The sequence below is a fragment of the Perca fluviatilis genome, chromosome 2, assembly GCF_010015445.1.
Source record: "Perca fluviatilis chromosome 2, GENO_Pfluv_1.0, whole genome shotgun sequence".
NCBI classification, from domain to species: domain Eukaryota; kingdom Metazoa; phylum Chordata; class Actinopteri; order Perciformes; family Percidae; genus Perca; species Perca fluviatilis.
The window spans coordinates 2,980,534-2,999,758 of record NC_053113.1 but is presented as its reverse complement, the minus strand read 5'-3'; the positions used below and the strand labels follow the sequence as shown (position 1 = coordinate 2,999,758).

Below are 19,225 nucleotides of genomic sequence, written 5' to 3'. Positions count from 1 at the left end.
AAGGTTGTTGTTCCAGGTTGAAAAAAAAACCCTTTAAAGCTCCATTGTGTAATGTTTCGAGTTGATTCTTAGTAAAAAAAACTTTGTTCTGTCACAAATATGTACTCATTCATGTGTAATTACTTCCACCAACTAATCAAAGTATTCTCGTAAGCGAAGAATCTGCCATTCAGAATCGTTCAGAATACATACGGGCGAGTCGCTCGTATGTATTCCGTCCATCTTTAAAATACATTAGCCAAAGAGGGACATACCTCGGCATTTCGCGCTTTCAGTGGCACCGTGTCGAATGCCGGGGGGGGGATTACTCGATCTGCCGGCAGATTTGAAAGCCCGTTGAAGATGGAGGATCACGCTGATACTTTGCCAACATTAGCTTGCATTCGTTTGGGAACCAGATAGCTGATGTTAGCAACGAAATGGTACCAAAATAGCGTCAAACTATTATAAGAATTCTACTTCTTGGAACAATACGGCCACCGTAGGAGTTAAAACGCGATCGGAGTGGGAGGGGCTAAACAGTAATATTCAGTTGGTTATCATATTCAATGTCACCACTAGATGGGAGAAATTCTTAGACAATGGAGCTTTAAGGCCAATTCTGTCAGTTTTCTTTGAGCAGCATCTAGTGGCCATTAGAGGAACTGCATCCTAAAAACTTGTCAAATTTGACGCGTTTTTTAGAAGTTTTTTTACATCAGAATTATGAGTTTCTTTCAACCAAATTGCCCCAAAGATAAAATGGATGGATTGTTGTTTTTTCCCCCCACCACATTTAGGAAGGTTTTCCCAACATTTTTGTCCCTTTTTTTTTTCATACACGTTCTTTTATCAATTTTTATCAATTGAATAAAACACCCAACTTTAACGAAAGTAGTGAACTGATCATTTATTTTACGGTTGTACGGCTCCATCCATGTTTTTTCTTTTGACAATTTTGGTTAAAAAAAAATTTCTGATATAGAAACCTTTTTTTGAAAATGAGGACAACTAGGGGGTTAAAAAACCAACGGACCATCACGTCTGCGTGTTTCTCTGAATAGCCTCTTACCGGCCGGTCCAGGTTTACACGTCACTTTAGGACGCAAACTGTTCAACGTGGCGTGAAGGCAGACGGAGCGGTCCGCCGCTGCTGTGGAGACGGTTTCCGCGTCAGCCAGAGGTTCAAAATTGAAAATGAGTCTGATGTGACTTTGTTCCAGGCTACGGTCAGTCCCGTTCCACTCATCCTGTTTTTAATGAATTGCTTCTTACTGCTTTCAGTGTTAAATTGTGCATAATAAAAAGTAAACTATCACGGTGCTGAAAGGGTCTGTTTTGTTCTGACTGACGATGAACAGATAGATAGAATCTGCCGACGCACAATTAAGCTGAATTTTCTGCCGAGGCTACATTACACCGCTACGTTTTGGTTTAAAAACTAATATCTTCTGCTACATTTCCCCCCTCTCATTCCCCCTGCTCTGGTCTCCCCCCCTCTCAACCCCCCCCTCTCATTCCCCCTGCTCTGGAGTTTCCGAGCCCCTCGTTGTGGTTGGTGATCTGGGGGATTGTGTTGCAGTCTCAACGGCCGCAAACGAGACCTTTGGCAACACCGACACTGACGCCAACGGCAACGTTTCTCCTCCTGATTGGGTCTTATCATGTCTCGTTCTCTGAGACTAAAGCTACTACCATTACCATGGTAACTACCAGAAGTGGGCGGAGTCTCCACACTGCCTGCTGTTTATGTCCAGTATACCAGGATGTTGAGATATTTTGGTTTGGGCGCGTTAAACAGAGATTAGTTCTTCTACTGGAGATAGAAACACACAAGGAGATCACTTTGAGCTCAAAACTAACTGTAAATGTAGCCTGAGTTTGATTTATTTTTTATTAAACTCAGATTGTTACATCTCCACCACAAGCAGAAAAACTGTCCTAACTTTTCAGATTTTCATTCTGGATTAACACTGAAAACCGTACAAAACAAAAACAAAAAAAACAGCCTCCATCTGTTTGTTTATGGGTGTTTGTACAGTTCTATTAGACTATAGAGCTTGGTGTTCTGAGACTGATAAGACATAGGAGTTTTATAAAAATCTGTTCGTGATAACCGATTACTGAGAGTAAGAATCATAGGGATGTAATGTTGAAAAACGGATAGTCAGGTTAACTCCAACAGGGACCCACATCTCAAATAATCAAAGCACTTTTGATTGGTTGAAGCAGATGGTATGAAGTCTATACAAATCTACTCCAACAGACTTGTGAATGGCTTCTTCTCAGCTTTTCTTGATTCCATCGTTTCCTGTAAACTTCCGGTCCGAGTGAATTCAAACAGCTACTTGTGAGCTCCTGTCTCCACTGAGCAGTGAATACAACTCACCATGAACCAGCCACTGAATTGGACCGGAGAGAAAACATTTGAAGAAAGCGATAAACTTTTTTTTAAATTTTTTTGGTTTTTAGTGGCAAAAAAAGTGTAAAAAAAAAAAAAAGACAAAAGTATCAAAAAAAGGGTAAGAAAAAAGATTGAATAAAAAAAAAAAAATCAACGTCAATCGAAGCTATAAAACCGTAAAAAAATACTACTACAAATACAACATTGAAGAAAGAGACACTTTGACATTTTTTTCTTAAAAAAAGCATTAAAAAAAATTTAGCTAATCGGCCACATTTCAAAATAAATTTGAAGAAAGCGTCAAACTTTTTTTTAAAGCAGCAAAAACAAAGACAAAAACTGAACAAAGCGTCAGAAAAAGTATTAAAAAAAGCAACAAAACCGATGAAAAGTATCAGTAAAAATGAAAAATGCGGGAAAACCGTTAAAAAAAAAAAAAAAAGTATGTAGTGTATATTTTGTGTTTTGCTGTGAGCCATAAGGCCTCCGTGTCAGCTGCGTGGCGTGTCCGTTTATATTTGGGCTCCCATGTTAACAGCTTAGAGCTTACACACTGCCTGGTGACACACCGGTCTCAAAACGCACGCTAGAAATAGGACCCACGCCTATTTTCTCACGCAACACGCAAGCGTGTTGGAAGCGTTTCCAGACAAAATAGAATAGGAAAAGATGTCTATGTGTCGTTTTGACACGAATACATATTAATAAATGACATGTTGATGTTTGAAAGTCTCGGTTTTGACATAAATGGAATTTTTTTAGATTTTCAAATATGTCACCTGTCAATACAGAAGGAAATATTCTGGAGCCCGTTTTGCCGTCAATACTGCCGACGTCGTCTTTGCTGTAATCAGATCAGCATATATTTACGTTTATGGGAAACATCCATGTGTCCAGACAAGGCTAGCAGCAGCAGCGCGCGGCAGACACGTTTCTGGTGTGTAAAGACATAGAAAACGCCACGCAACTGACACGCCACGCAGCCAGCGTGCAGGAGGCCTAATAGCATGATTGAAGCGGACATTTGCAGTTCTAAACAGAAGAGTCCCGAGAGCAGAGGTGAGTTTCTGTCGAGTCTTTATTAAGAAAAGTAAACCTGATCCAGAACACAGTGCAGAAAGAAGGCCGGTTCACACAGTCAACACCCCCGACCCCGACATCTGGTCGGGGTCGCCGCGCGTTACCTGTGTGAACGCCGTCCTGCCGACAGTTTACACACTTCTGTACAGCCGCTACGGGAACAGAGACGGGACAAAAATGGGACTGAGGAGGCCAGTGGATTAGCAGAACACAAACACCTTCATATTCAGGAGAACAAAAAAAGAGCCTGAGGGACGATTTTATTCTCTAATCAAGAAAAAAAATAAAAATACATGATGGTACTTTGGACAAAAAAACTCAAAATGTCACCAAAATGATTCTTTGATCAGCCACGTTAGATTTCTCTCTGATGCAACACACGCTTACACTTTAAGAGATAAAGCTAATGTAGCTGATTGCTAACTTAGAAACCCGTAGCAGAGCCTGTCTATGGAGAGCCTGTTCACTCCCTATCTCACTCCCTATTAAGCCCCATTGTACCCTAACCCGGAATTTTCCCGAGAGTGGAAGCTCTCCCCTTATTAGACATTCTCTGCCCGTAGGTTAGGCAAAAAAAGTGCTAACGCTAACATAATGTGAAACTTACAAAATGTAGCCAACTGATAATTTAAGCTCAAGTTGTACATTTTACTTGTTTTGAGATCTAGCTAACACAGCGGACTGCTGCCATTAGCTATCTTCGTTGTCCTGGATGTTAAGATAACTACTAATATTATGAACCGTGTTAGCTTTCTGCAAGTCATCATTAGGGATCCAGTTTGTTTGGAGCTAAAGCTAATGTAGCAAACTTAAGCTACATAATTGGTTTAGAGACAATTACTAACCACAAAAGTTATGAACTTAGCTTCATCTTTAAGTCCATAATGCTGAACGTGTAACTGACTGCTAAAATTAGTTTAGAGCTAACATTAGCCGACATTATGGACCAGGCTTGCTTTAGAGCTAGCGCTAATGACTGCTAACGTAAGCTAAATGTTATGGATCTTGACAGTTTTGGATGACTAACATAGCTAACTGATAGTATAAGGTAATGCGAAAGATTTGGCTTGTTTTGAGATACAGCTAATGTAGCTGACTGCTAACATTAGCTAGCTTAGTTGGCTTAGATGTAAAGCTAACATTAGCCTTAGAGTTGGTTGTACCTCCAAGTCCACTCACTGCTAACATTAGCTTCTATGGTTACTTAACTTAGGAGGTAAAGCTAACATTGTGCTGACATTAGTGAACATTGTGGATCCAGTGACCACTACAATTATGGGCTTGGAGATGAAACCGATCGCTAACGTTACTTTACTTGAGGTAAAGCTAATGTAACGCTAACATGAGCTAACTTTGTGGATCCAGTTGGTTTGGCGATGATGCAAAATGGAGCTCATTGCTAACATAAACGCTACATTCACGTGGTGTCAAATTTATTAGAAGAATGAGTTCCCGACTGGGACAAAGCCTGCAATTGTCCCCTCATATCGGAACAACTCCAAAAGTTGGCGTCTTTTTTGCTAGCTGAGTTGGTGCCATAGTTAATGGAAAGATACTTAAGTTTACAAATTGCACATACATTTTTTTGCTCGTGTAATTTGTAAAATGGTAACCGGTTGTAACAGTTAGCCGTCTACGTAGAGTGAGCTAGATTAGTTAGAGAAGTTATTTATTAGCATTAACTTAATACGTCAAGTGAAGTGATATGCGAGTGGCTTTAGGGAGAAAATAACTATAAAGCTTCAAATTGGAAACTAGCTATTGTTTAACCCTTGTGTTGTCTTGTAACTTTTTGTTTTTCTGGGTCAAAATTTAAAATTAAAATGTAAGACACTTGTCGCTTTTCCTGGTGTTTTTAATCACTTGTTTCAACGTTGTCGTCACTTTTTCCAATGTCCTGGTCGATTTTTGTCCGCGCTTTTTGACATTTGTCACTTTTTTCCGAGGTTCTTTATCAATTCTACTTCAAATGCTATAAAATTGAATGAAAACCTCATATTTAATGAAAGTAGTGAATTGATTATTTGTTGTAGTTGTGATGACCGTTGTATGGAACCATCCACGTTATTTATTTTGACAATTTGGTTGAAAGAAACCCAGATTTCTGATACACAAACTTTTTGAAAATGGGTCAAATGTGACCCGAGGACAACAGGAGAGTTAAACTTAAACTCTGAGCAATAAAACACAACACATCATCTTTGTAGCGTTCATGTTTTTTCTCCACGTTACGACTTAATCTTCAACACCAACAAGTTGGAAGGAGGACTTCCTAACTCGGGATAATGGGACCATCATGGGAGTACCTGAATGCAGCATGAGCTAATATTCTGAGATCAAATTAACCCAACTACTACTGATGTTTGCAGCCAGTTCTCTTTTATTCTGCAGATCATTTTGGAGTAATATTTTGAGTTGTTTAGCCCAAAGACCAGATGAGTTTACAGCAGATGTTCACATTCTGACCTCAGGCTTCAGTAAGGCAGAGCTGGACCTGAAGATGGGGGAGGGGAGGGGGTTTGTTCAGGAAAACAACACATTAAAAATAAGGGAAAAAAAAAATAAAGTGAATAAATCCTATGGAGGTTAAAATCAGAGGGGCATCCGGTTGCCCTCGACGCTGATTTTAACAGCGTGTCCCGGCTTCGTCAGGCGCCGGATGTCGGCGATTCGACGCATCTGTTTATCAACGCGGGACATTCCCTTCTTCACCTGGCCGTGCTGCAACAAACAGGAAACAACAGATTAGAGAGAAGCTGACGACGTGTTCAGGGTCGTGTTGTGTGTTAACCCATCAGGGGTTCTCAAAGTCTGGACCGAGGGCCGCAGCCCAAACGGACCGGGACCATAAACACTGTTCTAGACTTATGAAGTGGTGAAACGTTTTCTATTTTGAAATAAATCTATTAAATCGATACGTTGTTAGTAATGTTGACTACGCACGAATACAGTCGACTAAAAGCGTTGAAGAAAAAAAATAAAATAAAAAAAACGTTGGAAAAGGCGGAAAACTACCAGACAAAAAAAAGCTTCCTTTCACTACATGAAGCCAAAAGAAATTAATATAAAAAATAAAAAAATCGGGCCGAATGGTTTTTGTTATTGCCAATCAGAAATGGAATAATAATGCGATGCAGAGCTTTGAGTGATGCGTTTGAGAACCCCTGATTTTTGCCTTTAAAAGGAAAGAGTGATGAAATAGGAAATTTTACACTGTATTGATGCACACAAATGTTATACAACTTTTTTTTTTTGAAGTTGTAATAAAAGCAGAGTGTTTTTAGCCAGTTGTTCATCACACTCCACTTCTCCGGGGTCATGCAGAGAGAGAGAGAGTTAAAACCCTCGGAGATGATGAATCACCAAAACTCCCAGAAGTCACAACCTCAACCCAACAGCAAGTTTGTTAATAGAGTGTGTGAGAGTGTACGTCTGTCTGTCCGTCTCTTTGTGTGTGTGTGTGTGTGTGTGTGTGTGTGTGTGTGTGTCCACTGCTGACGAAAAGGTGTACAATTCAACCACTAAAAAAAATAAAATAAAAATAAAACTTCCGAGCTGAAGTTCAATCATCAAGTGGCAGAGATAGAGGCAGTGATGTTTCCTGTTTCCTGTACGGGACTCTAACAGCGCCTCCAAACACACTGACAAGTCCGATCCACGCTCACACGACTGGCCGCCGCAGCGGGACACAGGGTTGCGTTCCTCCAGAAAGTTGACTCGGCCTCAACTTTCCCAGCCGGGTTTACCATCGGCTACCTCTTTTGGCTCCCCCCGCCGCAGCCTAAACGTACCACACCCCATTCAAAATAAATGGAGACGCCAGAATTTTTTCACCGGACCGTCTGACGGCCGACGCAGCGTGGGTGAATATAGTCTATATCGACCATGTGTCACTTCCGGGATTGTTCAGGTGCCACCGGACAGTTGGCCGAATGTCAGTCCCCTTCCTGTCTCTGTGTTGGCGTTCTAACCTCCGGCTGATTTGTGAGGACTATGGTTAACTGCTCCTCAGATATCTGCAGGATAAATCCAGACAGCTAGCTAGACTATCTGTCCAATCTGAGTCTTCTGTTGCACGACTAAAACTACTTTTGAACGTACACACGCTCCACCAAAACAAGTTCCTTCCCGAGACTATTTAGCAGAGGCACCGAGGTTCCATCCGGAGCTTAGCCCCGCCCCCAAGACGACTGTGATTGGTTTAAAAAAGCCGATAAACCAGAGCATGTTGTTCTCCCATCCAGGAATGCTGTGTGGACTGGCCAGACCCTCCTCCGCAGAGCTGTGGAGGAAGGTTGACGAGTGTGACGGCGACCTAAATGGAGGAAGGTTAGATCAGTGTTGGTGTTAGTCACACTGGTCCCAGGACGAGTCAGTTCTCTGACAGAGACGGTTCCCCGCGGACAGACGCCCCACTCCGTCAGTTATCTGTTCATAAACACACGGTGGAGCATCTTGTCCGGGGGGAAAGACTCTTTGCAGACACCACACACACACACACACACACACACACAAGTTCGAGCCATCACCGCACGCCCTCATGCAGAAGGACTTACTGCCCGCCCGCCCGCCCCTCTGCGGGCCGGCAGCGGGATCTACAGGGGCATCCGGTTTCCCTCTATGCTGATCTTGACAGCTCCCTGCAGGCGGCTCAGTTTCCTCTGCTCGGCAAAGCGCCGCTTGTGCTTCTCCACCATGCTGATGCCTTTCTTATAGCCGCTCTACAGAGGACCAATCACAGCTCAGCTGATTACCTCACTTCCTGTGCACAGACAGCCCCTCCACACCAGAACGACGCTTCCCACACAGGGTCATCACGCTCAGCGACACCACATTTTCTCATTCAAGTTCCTTTCAGTGAGAAGTTTATACAGTGTACCATCACAGAAATATGTTTAATACACCAAATATAAAATCTGCATTACATAAATAAAGTATTAAATATGACACAAAAGTCTAAATGTTGACATTTATTGGAATATTGCGAATGTATGTATTATTTCAAGGTTTTTAAGATATGCCTATGAAGTAAATGCTGAATAAAGACAAGGGCTGTGTCTCAAAGCGCCTACTGTCACACTTCAAACGCTTAGTTTTGAGTATATAGTGTAGAGAACGCTAAAAGTTCAGTGCACTGAAAGTACCAGGATGACCCCCCTAAAAACGGTCAAAAAGTTCAGTGTGGAACGATGGAGCCTACTCGCACTAAACGGGCGCCATCTCGACTACGAAGCGGAAAGGGGAGGGACCAGGGACGTCGACCGGCAGCTGATTGGACGAATGCGTCACGTGGGTCTGGCTGCTCCCGGATTTCAAAAACAGACTATTAATTCAGAATACGATCTCATATTGTACTAAAATAGTTCACTGTAACATGTTTCTGAAAATTTTTAAGCGAGAAATAGGCCGTGCAGTTGCCGAATCTGTCTTCATTTTAGATCAACAAAGGTCAGTTTAAAAGATTTTCATCAGATTTTGAGAGACGGCGAGCAGAGCGCCACTCATTTACATACAGGAAAGCCCCGTATTTTTGGCTGGCTGGAAAAATCGTGTTCACATGGGTTTGTGTTCATCGCGTTTGTCATGCTCCTCCCCGCTAGTCGTTTCCGGCAAGGGTTTTAACACAAGTGTTCCTTTTGGGACAATACTAACCATTGAAAGTGGGCACTACGGCAGGAAGTGGTCAGTGCACATTAGCAGCGTACTGACGGAAGGATGCAGAATGAGACACAGCCACAGTATTTATTGAACAGTCTGCTGGTTGCAGCCGACAAGGCTTTAAACAGGAAATGGTTATCACATGAGAGATGGGCTCTAAAAAGGATGGACAGACATTTACAATTTGGAAAAAGACAACAGGCATTTGTCAATCATAAAAACTTACTTTTTCAAATAAAAAACTATTCATTTTCAATCTATGTTGACTCATTTATATATACACTGTATGTATTGCCTAATGTACCTCTTTATTACCTTAAATGGCGTTGCATATATTTGGTGTTCAAACAGTTCCGAGACGCTGACATCATCCTTTAACTCACGGCCATAACTTGACTCTTTAACTCTCTACAACACGTGACTTGCATTTTAGTTTTTACCTTCAGAAAAACAGGAAAACAGTAACTCACCCTGTTGGACTCCATCTCTACGTTCCATTTGGGTCGCACGACGTAGTCTTTGTTGGAGGGCATCGGCACCCGGGCCCTGGCGCAGAACCCGGGGTCTCCGGGTCGCAGAGCTCTGAAGGGGGGAAGGGGAAGGGAGAAGAAGAGGTGTTGAGATATTATAATAATAATAATAATAATAATAATAATAATAATAATAATATAATAATAATAATAGACAGAGGGCCCTATTTTAACAGTCTAAGCGCACAGCGAGAAGTGCCTGGTTCTAAAGGGTTGTACTTAGTGTCTTCATTAATCAGAGGTGCGTTTTGGGCGTAACATGCAATCAACCAATCTGTCACCGGTCGAGTCTCCAGAGGCTGCAGAGCAGGCATCTCACCATCACCAACGTTACCCACATTCATATTTAGACGCAACAAATGATATACTCCGCTAGAAAAAGGCCTGGAAGTCGGATGTCAGAACGGAAGTACAAAGAGTCGTTGCTATGCAGATGATACCGTCTTATCTCGTCTCATTGGTGTGAACTGGACTTTGGTGTGATGACGATGATGATGATGATGTCTATGCCTCTGATGTGGACAATGTGAGTTATGATGGCAGAGAGGTCGATCATATATTCAACATGGCTGGTTACTCTGCACTATTGTTGGTTTTTGTATTTATTTTGTCAATCTGACAGAGGTTATGTTATTGATGCTGTGGTTTGCACACTGGGACATGTTAGTGAAAGTCGGTCACTAGTGAATATTTTTGGGATTCTGGTCCACTGGTTTGCAGGTCTCGCCCCATGTAATTCGGTACTGTATGTCTATGTTGTTTTTCATTTAGTGTATGCCTTGCTGTAAAACCAAAATCGCCCCCCAGGGACAAAATAAAGTTGAAGTGAAAACTGAAGCTCAACTTACTTTTCCTCCCCGGTCAGCTGTTTCTCCAGGTCTCTCCGGGGCGTCTGACCACCCGAACTAGAGAGAGAGAGAGAGAGAGAGAGAGAGAGAGAGAGAGAGAGACTTTGGTTTATATCAGGATGGATTTAACAGGGATGGGAAACAGAGCAGAAACACCACCAGCTGAGTCTCCGTGCTATTATTAGCATTCTCCACCTCACAGCAGTTAGTCAGCGTTTCAGCGCCGAGAAAACACCTGACACCTCCGCAGATTCCCTCTCCGCGTTGCTATCTCGGGACCTCCGGCGTCGGCACGGAAACACAATCTTCCCCGCCTGAGCTCGTGTAAGTCCCGACGGCTCACATCTCTTATCTCAGCTGAACTTATGAAGTTATTTTTACACAGGACGACGACGACTGTGGATTCCATCCTCTGTCTCTTACATCCCTCCAGCGCTTACGGACTCAAACACGAGAGGCCATGGACGGGGACTCGCGTTTGAAACACCGTGACTTCAGACTTGACTTGATAATCGCCCTCAAAAGACTTCAGACTCAACCTTCGAGGTGGGCACAACTCGCCAACAATCATACTTTTAGGAAATGTGCATAACCTATAACCTTGCTACGTAACATGTATCTCTTGCGAGAGAGAACAACAAACATGTCGGCGGCTTCGACTTTAAAAACTTCAGACAAAGAAGGTCCAAACACAAGAAGCGCTGAATGCAAAATATGTAGTATCTAGATAAAAGGAATCTGGCTCGACCATATTTAATTTTATCTGAAAAGCAGCCGAAAGCGCACCCTGATAGGTTAGCACACATTAAGCTTAGCATTGACCATCTAAAGTTATCTTGCTTCTTGCGTTCGCTAGATGTTAGGAAAAGATGAATGAGCGCTTGATTGTTTGCCAAAGTTGTGGTAGCTTATTTAAGTACTCATGAATTCCTGATATATAGCGCTGCAGTGTTCTGATACAACACTCATTTTATTTTATTTTTATTTAACCTTTATTTATCCAGGTGAGTCGATTGTGAACAATGTCTCATTTTGCAACGACGCTCTGATCACATTCACACAGTTCCACATTCATAGCTGGAAGCTGTCCAGTACGACCACAGTCTGATCTGCTGGCCACTGAGCAGCTCCACTGGAGCGGTTGGAGGTTAAGGGCCTTGTTCAAGGGCACCTCAGTGGTGGTAATGAGGGAGGGACAAGCGCTGTTCTTTCACTTTCCCCCACCCAGATTTTATCCTGTCGGTCTGGGGACTGAACCGGCGACCTCCCGGTCACAAGCTTTAACCATTAGGCCACCACTGCCCAAATTATTATCAAATTATAACCGCCAGACACTTCAGACTTAACTTGGACCCTAGCTCAGAGACTTGACTTGGACTCTAGCTCAGAGACTAGCAAACATCTCTGCTAGAGGCACAACCTCTAGGCTAGTCTGCAGGCTACCGGTAAGCTAACGTTACCCTGTGTCTTTAGCTGTATGCTACCAGCCGCTAAGCTATGATTGAGTCGGTTTTTTTCCTGCCAAATGTGCGTCAAGTAACCAAGGGTGGAGAGAAAAATACTTCGAAATGGCCAAACTTTCTGATTTCGAAATTAGGGCTGCACATTACACTGTGTTCTATATCGTCATCGTGATATGTATGTGCGCAGTAAACAAACATGGCGAAAGGCTGCGTCACATCGTGAAAGACAGGCGGAGACATTTTGTGTTAGTTGATAAAAAATATCAGTATGAGTGACTGACATACATCAGTATGTCAGTCACTTTTTTTAGTGCTGCCTTTAATATTCAATTCAAATGTTCAATTTGTTCTACAAAAGAAAGTTGGAAGTGATTTTACTTTTGAGTTGTTTAAAATCCAACAAGCAGTTTGTCGTATTTTAGCAGAAACCTGAAAACGTCGGAACTGAGAACACTTTAATATCGGATATATAAGAGATCACTTCAGTCTTTAGCACATTCAGCCGCTCCGACCAAAAGAGTCCGCATAAAAACGTAATTAAAAGAGTTCAATCCTTAGGTTTGCACTTTGTTGTAACAGTCGGTATTTCCCTACATTTGCACCATTTAGAATGTATTGTATATACAGTATATATTATCTTTATAATTCTTGTATGTGTGCTTATTGCACCGTGGGTTGGAGAGAGTCATATTTTCCGATTCCTCTGCATGTTTGGCACACACAAGTTGACTCGAGACTCTGGGGGAGGCCGTGCAAACATGCAGTTTTGAGACTGAACCTGATTGGTGGGGAGAAGACGTCAGGTTCCTCCGCCCTCTCCACTTTCTGAGGCTGACTGGGGGAGGGGGGGAGGGGGATGAATGAGGAATTAAAGAGGGTAAATTTAAAAGGAACAACAAGTATAAGGAAGGAAAAGGCTGGAAGGAAAAACAATACGTGAAGAGAGTGAATGAAAAGAATAAAAAGGAAAAAGATGTGGGTGAAAATACTAGGGATCGACCAATTATCTGCCTGGCTGATACCTGTCTGGAGGTGAGGGGTGTAAATGGTTGTACCTGAGTCGTTGTTTCTGAGGCATCTGCTGGTCCAGATCTCTCTGCTGGCGCTCCTCTCTCGTCATCCCCTTGTAGTTGGACGTCAAGCCGAATATCGGCCGCGACCACTCATCTAAACAGACGACAGATTATTATAACCGGCTGGTTACATTGCATGCGTTAACGCATGCGGAGCAGATGCTTCAAAGCTACTTGAAACTGGTAACGGACGCTTTAAAAAGCCCCCGAGCTGAAGCTCTCTAAGAGCTTGATTTCAGAGAGACAGAGAGAGAGACACAGAGAGAGATTCCTTACTGATAAGTTTGAGAGCGAGGTCTTTGTTGGATCGAGACTCTTTGGGATGTTTGTAGAGGAACATGACGGAGCGTCCGATGCCACTGTGCTTCAGAGTCTCCTGGCTCACACTGGGCAGCTGCAGGGAGGAAAACATGCGGTCAAACTCTGAACAAAGCAGAGGATGCTGAAGCTGTGACCGGGCCGGCCCATGGGCAGGAGAGGCAAACGCTAGAGGCGCTCAAATGCGTACAGAGAAGTTAATAGATAAAAAAGCGACAAAAACTAAAGAAAATAAAAACATCAGAAAGGTCAAAAACATTGCGACAAAAACGTTGAAAGAAAGTGTCAGAAATATCAAAAAAGCGAGAACAAAAAATGGCAAACTGTTGAAAATTGCGACGAAAAAGCGGCACATTGCCTACGGGCCGCGGCTCCGAGCAGCCATACTCACTTCCTGCAGGATCCTGAGCAGCTCCTCTCGGATTCTGAGCGCCGGCAGCGATTTGTCTGGAAGAGGACTGATCCACTCTTTAATGGACCCCCCCCCTTTTTTTCCCCACAAACTACACACGTTAACCCAATACTATCACACCACCACCACATACCTAATACTATCAACCACCACACTTACACCCTAATACTATCATACCTTACTATCACATCCATAACTTTAATACTATACACACACTTAATACTATCACACCACCACAAACGTTACACCCTAATACTATACAACCACACGTTATTACTATTACATTCTAATACTATCAAATACATCGCTACACCCTAATACTATCACACCACCGCACACATACCTAATACTATAAATACAGTACACCCTACGTACACACGTTAATACTATCACACGCTATAATATCCCAAATACTACCCCACGTTACACCCTAATACTATCACACCACCACACGTTACACCCTAATACTATCACACGTTAATACTATCACACGTTACACCCTAATACTATCACACGTTACACCCTAATACTATCACACGTTACACCCTAATACTATCACACGTTAATACTATCACACGTTACACCCTAATACTATCACACGTTACACCCTAATACTATCATAACGTTACACCCTAATACTATCACACCACCACACGTTACACCCTAATACTATCACACGTTAATACTATCACACGTTACACCCTAATACTATCACACGTTACACCCTAATACTATCACACGTTACACCCTAATACTATCACACCACCGCACATTACACCCTAATACTATCACACGTTACACCCTAATACTATCACACGTTACACCCTAATACTATCACACCACCGCACGTTACACCCTAATACTATCACACGTTACACCCTAATACTATCACACGTTACACCCTAATACTATCACACCACCGCACGTTACACCATACTACCACACGTTACACCCTAATACTATCACACCACCGCACGTTACACCCTAATACTATCACACCACCGCACGTTACACCCTAATACTATCACACGTTACACCCTAATACTATCACACGTTAACCCTAATACTATCACACCACCACACGTTACACCCAATACTATCACACCACAACACGTTACACCCTAATACTATCACACCACCACACGTTACACCCAATACTATCACACCACAACACGTTACACCCTAATACTATCACACCACCACACGTTACACCCAATACTATCACACCACCACACGTTACACCCAATACTATCACACCACCACACGTTACACCCAATACTATCACACCACCAAACGTTACACCCTATTACTATCACACGTTACACCCTAATACTATCACACCACCTCACGTTACACACTAATACTACTTTGCTTCAGTTTAGGAAAGATATTTTGTTTTAAGCTGGTCTTGTTTTTGTAGTTTAACTTTTGAGCATTACTTAGGTAGTATGACATGGTTGGTACTAGGCCTGTCAACTAATATTTCAAAATTTGAATACACACACACACACACACACACACACACACACACACACACACACACACACACACACACACACACACACACACACACACTTCTTACTTCTTCAGGTGCATGACGACCTGTGGCAGCAGCGTGAGCTTTTTCAGCGCTGGTTTCTTCTGACTGTTGAGAGTTCGATCCTCCTGTTGAAGCAACAACACACGGTCAGCATCGCTCACAGCGGGCTACAGGAGAGCACAGAATATAAAAAGGCTTTTATTTTGACGGGGCGCACCTCCGCGGCTTCGTTCATCTTGCTGATCATGGCGCTGACCACGTCGTCGGCGTCGCTGATGAACGTCCCTCCGTCGCGGTGCCGCCGTTTCCTGCTGTTCATGGCTTTCCTCTTAGCGAGCATGATGTCAAAGTCGGACATGAAGCTGGTACTACACACACACACACACACACACACACACACACACACACACACACACACACACACACACTTACATTATGCATTCAGGAATCACAACATTAGGAAAACAGTTTAAAAAGCATTAAAACAATATGGTTTTCACAAGGAACTGGGAGGAGGGAGGAGCGTTTTGCATTTCATTTGGCCAAGATATCTTAAAGTTCGTGTTTACGTAGCCAACTACACAAATTTGTTTTTACGTAATGTGCGCATTTTTTTAACCGAATAAAATTTCTTTTGATAACTTTGTGTCAGGTCGGTCTGGAGATGCTATGTGCCAAGTTTGGTACAGATCAGACCCTAATAACACTCAAAAAGGTTAAAGCCCAAACTTGCTAAAGAAATCCAACTACAATCATTAAATGTGAGAAAACCTCACAGAAAAATCCTTCCAGAAAAATGCAGTTTTTCTGTGATTGTTGCGGGGAAAAATCCTTGATTATGTGGCACGTTTTCATAAAAAATGCGATGGAATATGCTATATATGATATTTATGCAATTTTATGCAATGAAATTGCGGGAACTTGCAGAAAACTGCGGTTTGATGAAAAAGAGAAAAAAAACGTAATTACGTCACTTCATAACGTTCCCATGGTAACAGGGGAAAATGGCTGCTCTTGTGTGAAGTAAACGCAACATTTTCTGCTAAGATATATTATGGGACTTTTTTGCAAAGAAAACGCGGAGATTATGAAATCATGCAAGCCCTTCATATTTTGTGCTGAAATCTGCAATTTATGCAGCCAAAGCGGTATGCAATATGCGGACTTTGGCTAATAATAATTGCATAATCACGTTTTTCTGGAGGGACTGATTAATGCTGCACTCAAACGGCTGGAAAAACTCTGCTTACTCTTGGCCGCTGCGGTCGACCCCTTCGTCCGAGTCCGACTGCTCCTGCTGCTCCTGCTCCTCCTTCGCCTCCTTCTTGTCCCCCTCTAGATCCTCCTGGTTGAAACCCTGCAAAAATGGGAGGGGGGGGGGAAACCACACACTTTGTCACTTTACCGCTCATCGTTTAAGTCCGCAGTGTGTGAAGTGTTGCTCCGTGAGACACAAAAAGGTGAAATAAAACGTTTTAACGCTTCTAGCTGAAGTGCAACATGGAGCCTGAGGATGTAAAGAACAAAATAAAAACAGGAGAATTCACTTTGAGCAAGTCTGGAGGAAAGTCGGGAGGTACGGAACCATTTTTAAACAAGTCGTGGGCAGTGACAGCACATGCGTCGGCTTTGTCGAGTGCATTAAGTGCGGCACGCTGCTCGCCTATGACGGCAAAAAAACCAGGGACGATGACCAGACACGTGACGCAGGCTCGCCGTGGCAGAAAAGATGATAGTCAGCCTTCAACGTCTGCTCCAAGCATAGCCCTTCTGAACAGATTTCTGTAGTTCAAACAACTGGGAATTGTAGTTGAGAACGTCAGTTGTAACGGCCCAATGTATTAAAACATTATTGGGTACAAAAATCAGGCTCGGGCTCATAATTGCGGTTAATGTGCTGGGACACAACGTGCACGGGCTCGGGTAGGGTCGGGCTTGATTTTTTTTGGGCCCTGATCTAAGCTTTAGATAGGACTCAGTATACATCACAATACTGCACTAAACAAAAGGTGTACTTACATCTTTACAAATACTAAGTAGTTACATTCTTCCCTGTGTATATTTTTTCAATAGGTCTTCTTGTATCCGATCCTATTTGTAAGTGCTGTGAAATATGTGCTGTGTTTACGATGCATAATTCATAGTAAGTCAAAAAGGAAATGTGTTTTATGTAAAAAGGTTAAAATGTGAATGTGATGTAATAATTGTGTTAAAGGTATTGTGGAGGATTTTCTTTTTCCGGGTGGATCATCAAGACTATTGGTCCTCCTAGTTGTCAATCATTCTGGCGCTATGTTTACGTAAGGCCGTGGTACGTGCTCGTCCCTAGGGTAGTTTTCGCTTTCTGCGCATGAATACTTTCAGGTGTATATGTGTGGTGAGCTACGAGTGTCTACGAAAGGTACGACAAGAAGAGAAAGGCCTCTGAAGAAAGAAACAAGACCGGAGTTGTTTTGGGAGAATATTTCACACGCGGCGCGTGCGAAAAAAGACAAGCTGGGGCTCTCCACTGATTTCCCTGTCGCCAAGTTTCTACTCGACAGGTAAAGTTTGGCTATTTGGAGAAATCCATTTAAAATCACTGCTAGTGAAAGTTGATGTAAGCTCTGATTAGCGATGCTAGCCCTGGCACAAGTCACGCACCGCGCACACACGGTAAACATCTCAATTTGTGAAAAAGTGCAAATCTTCTTTCTGAAAGTAGGCTTGTATGAGCCATGCCCACAGCAACTTGTAAACAGTTTAATACACGTTTAATAGGCGTTACGTCTCGGGAGCAGGCAGAGTGTTGCGCATGTGCATTTTTTCAAAAAGTGGAGAGGGCGGATCTTTTCTAAAATTCGGGGAAATCCTCCACTATACCTTTAATTAAAGTTCTCTCTCTGGGTTTCCACTGAGCACATGTCGCGGCGCCATGCTAGTTAAGTCGCTACGTAATCTAATCTAAAGGGAACAAACACACGAGGAGTCGTGCTCACCGTGAACTCCTCTTCCTCTTCGTCTCCGGACTCCCCAAAGATGTCGGCGATCATTTTCCTGAAAGGAACAGAGAGGTGAAAAAGGTCAGCGGGGGTTTCAAAAACGCAGAAACAAAGAGACGCCGAGCTGCTGCTGAAGTCAAAAAATGCCCGACGACGCATTTCAGGCTCGGGATTGGTTCGAGTACTCACTCCTCCTCCTCGCCTTCGCCCGATTCGCTGTCGCTGCCGAACAGCGCCTTCTCGTCCTTCTGGCCGCCGCCGGCGGCCTTGGCGCGCTCGTCGTCCTCGCTGCCGCTGTCCGAGCCCAGCTCTCTCAGCTTGGCCGCCATGCTCTTGTCGGGGGCGAGCGAGCCCGCCGTCGTCGTCGCTGTCCGAGTTCCCGTCGTCCGACACCGCCCGGCTCCTCTTGGCTGCTCCGGGGGACAAACGAGAGGACAGCTGGGTTACTCTACGCCCACATCTGGGTCCCTAAGGAAACCTGGAGCAGCTAACGGTCGGGTAGACTAGTGGTGCGTTTACGAAATATTAACAACAGTTTAGAGAAATAGTCCCCAGTAATGTTGATATAATGGACAGGGTTCATACGCATTTTAACCAATACTTTTCCACGACTTTTTGGCAAATTTCCATGACTACGTGTTCCTGAAAATGTCAGTCGACATTATACAATAAGAATTAAAAATCAGTGTTAAAGTTTACACTCAGTAACTACAAAATGAATCATAGTGGGATTCATAATATCGCTTCCCGAATACAACGTTGAGGTTAGAAAAGAGATTTATTAATGACATATTATTATTACGCTGTGTTAAAAACAATTCCATGACTTTTCCAGGTTGGTTTTTCACAACGTATGAACCCTGAATGGAATACAGTAGGCTAGAGCAGTAAGTTCAGAAGAAGACCAGAGAGCGAGAGCCTCTTCTTCCCTGAGGGGGT

General features: G+C 43.2%; 1 protein-coding gene across 1 annotated transcript in view; it reads right to left on the bottom strand.

The window, feature by feature from the left end:
* Positions 1-3,443: 3,443 nt before the first annotated feature.
* Positions 3,444-19,225, bottom strand: part of LOC120544739 (protein IWS1 homolog) — a gene marked incomplete at its 5' end in the record, with an annotated part of 18,465 nt that continues 2,683 nt past the window's right edge. Inside the window, 13 exon segments of the mRNA XM_039778710.1 lie at positions 3,444-6,184; positions 8,062-8,184; positions 9,592-9,703; positions 10,500-10,556; positions 13,018-13,129; positions 13,312-13,429; positions 13,745-13,856; positions 15,333-15,430; positions 15,523-15,673; positions 16,556-16,662; positions 18,284-18,341; positions 18,476-18,645; positions 18,647-18,754. Coding sequence (XP_039634644.1) covers positions 6,056-6,184; positions 8,062-8,184; positions 9,592-9,703; positions 10,500-10,556; positions 13,018-13,129; positions 13,312-13,429; positions 13,745-13,856; positions 15,333-15,430; positions 15,523-15,673; positions 16,556-16,662; positions 18,284-18,341; positions 18,476-18,645; positions 18,647-18,754 — 1,455 coding nt within the window.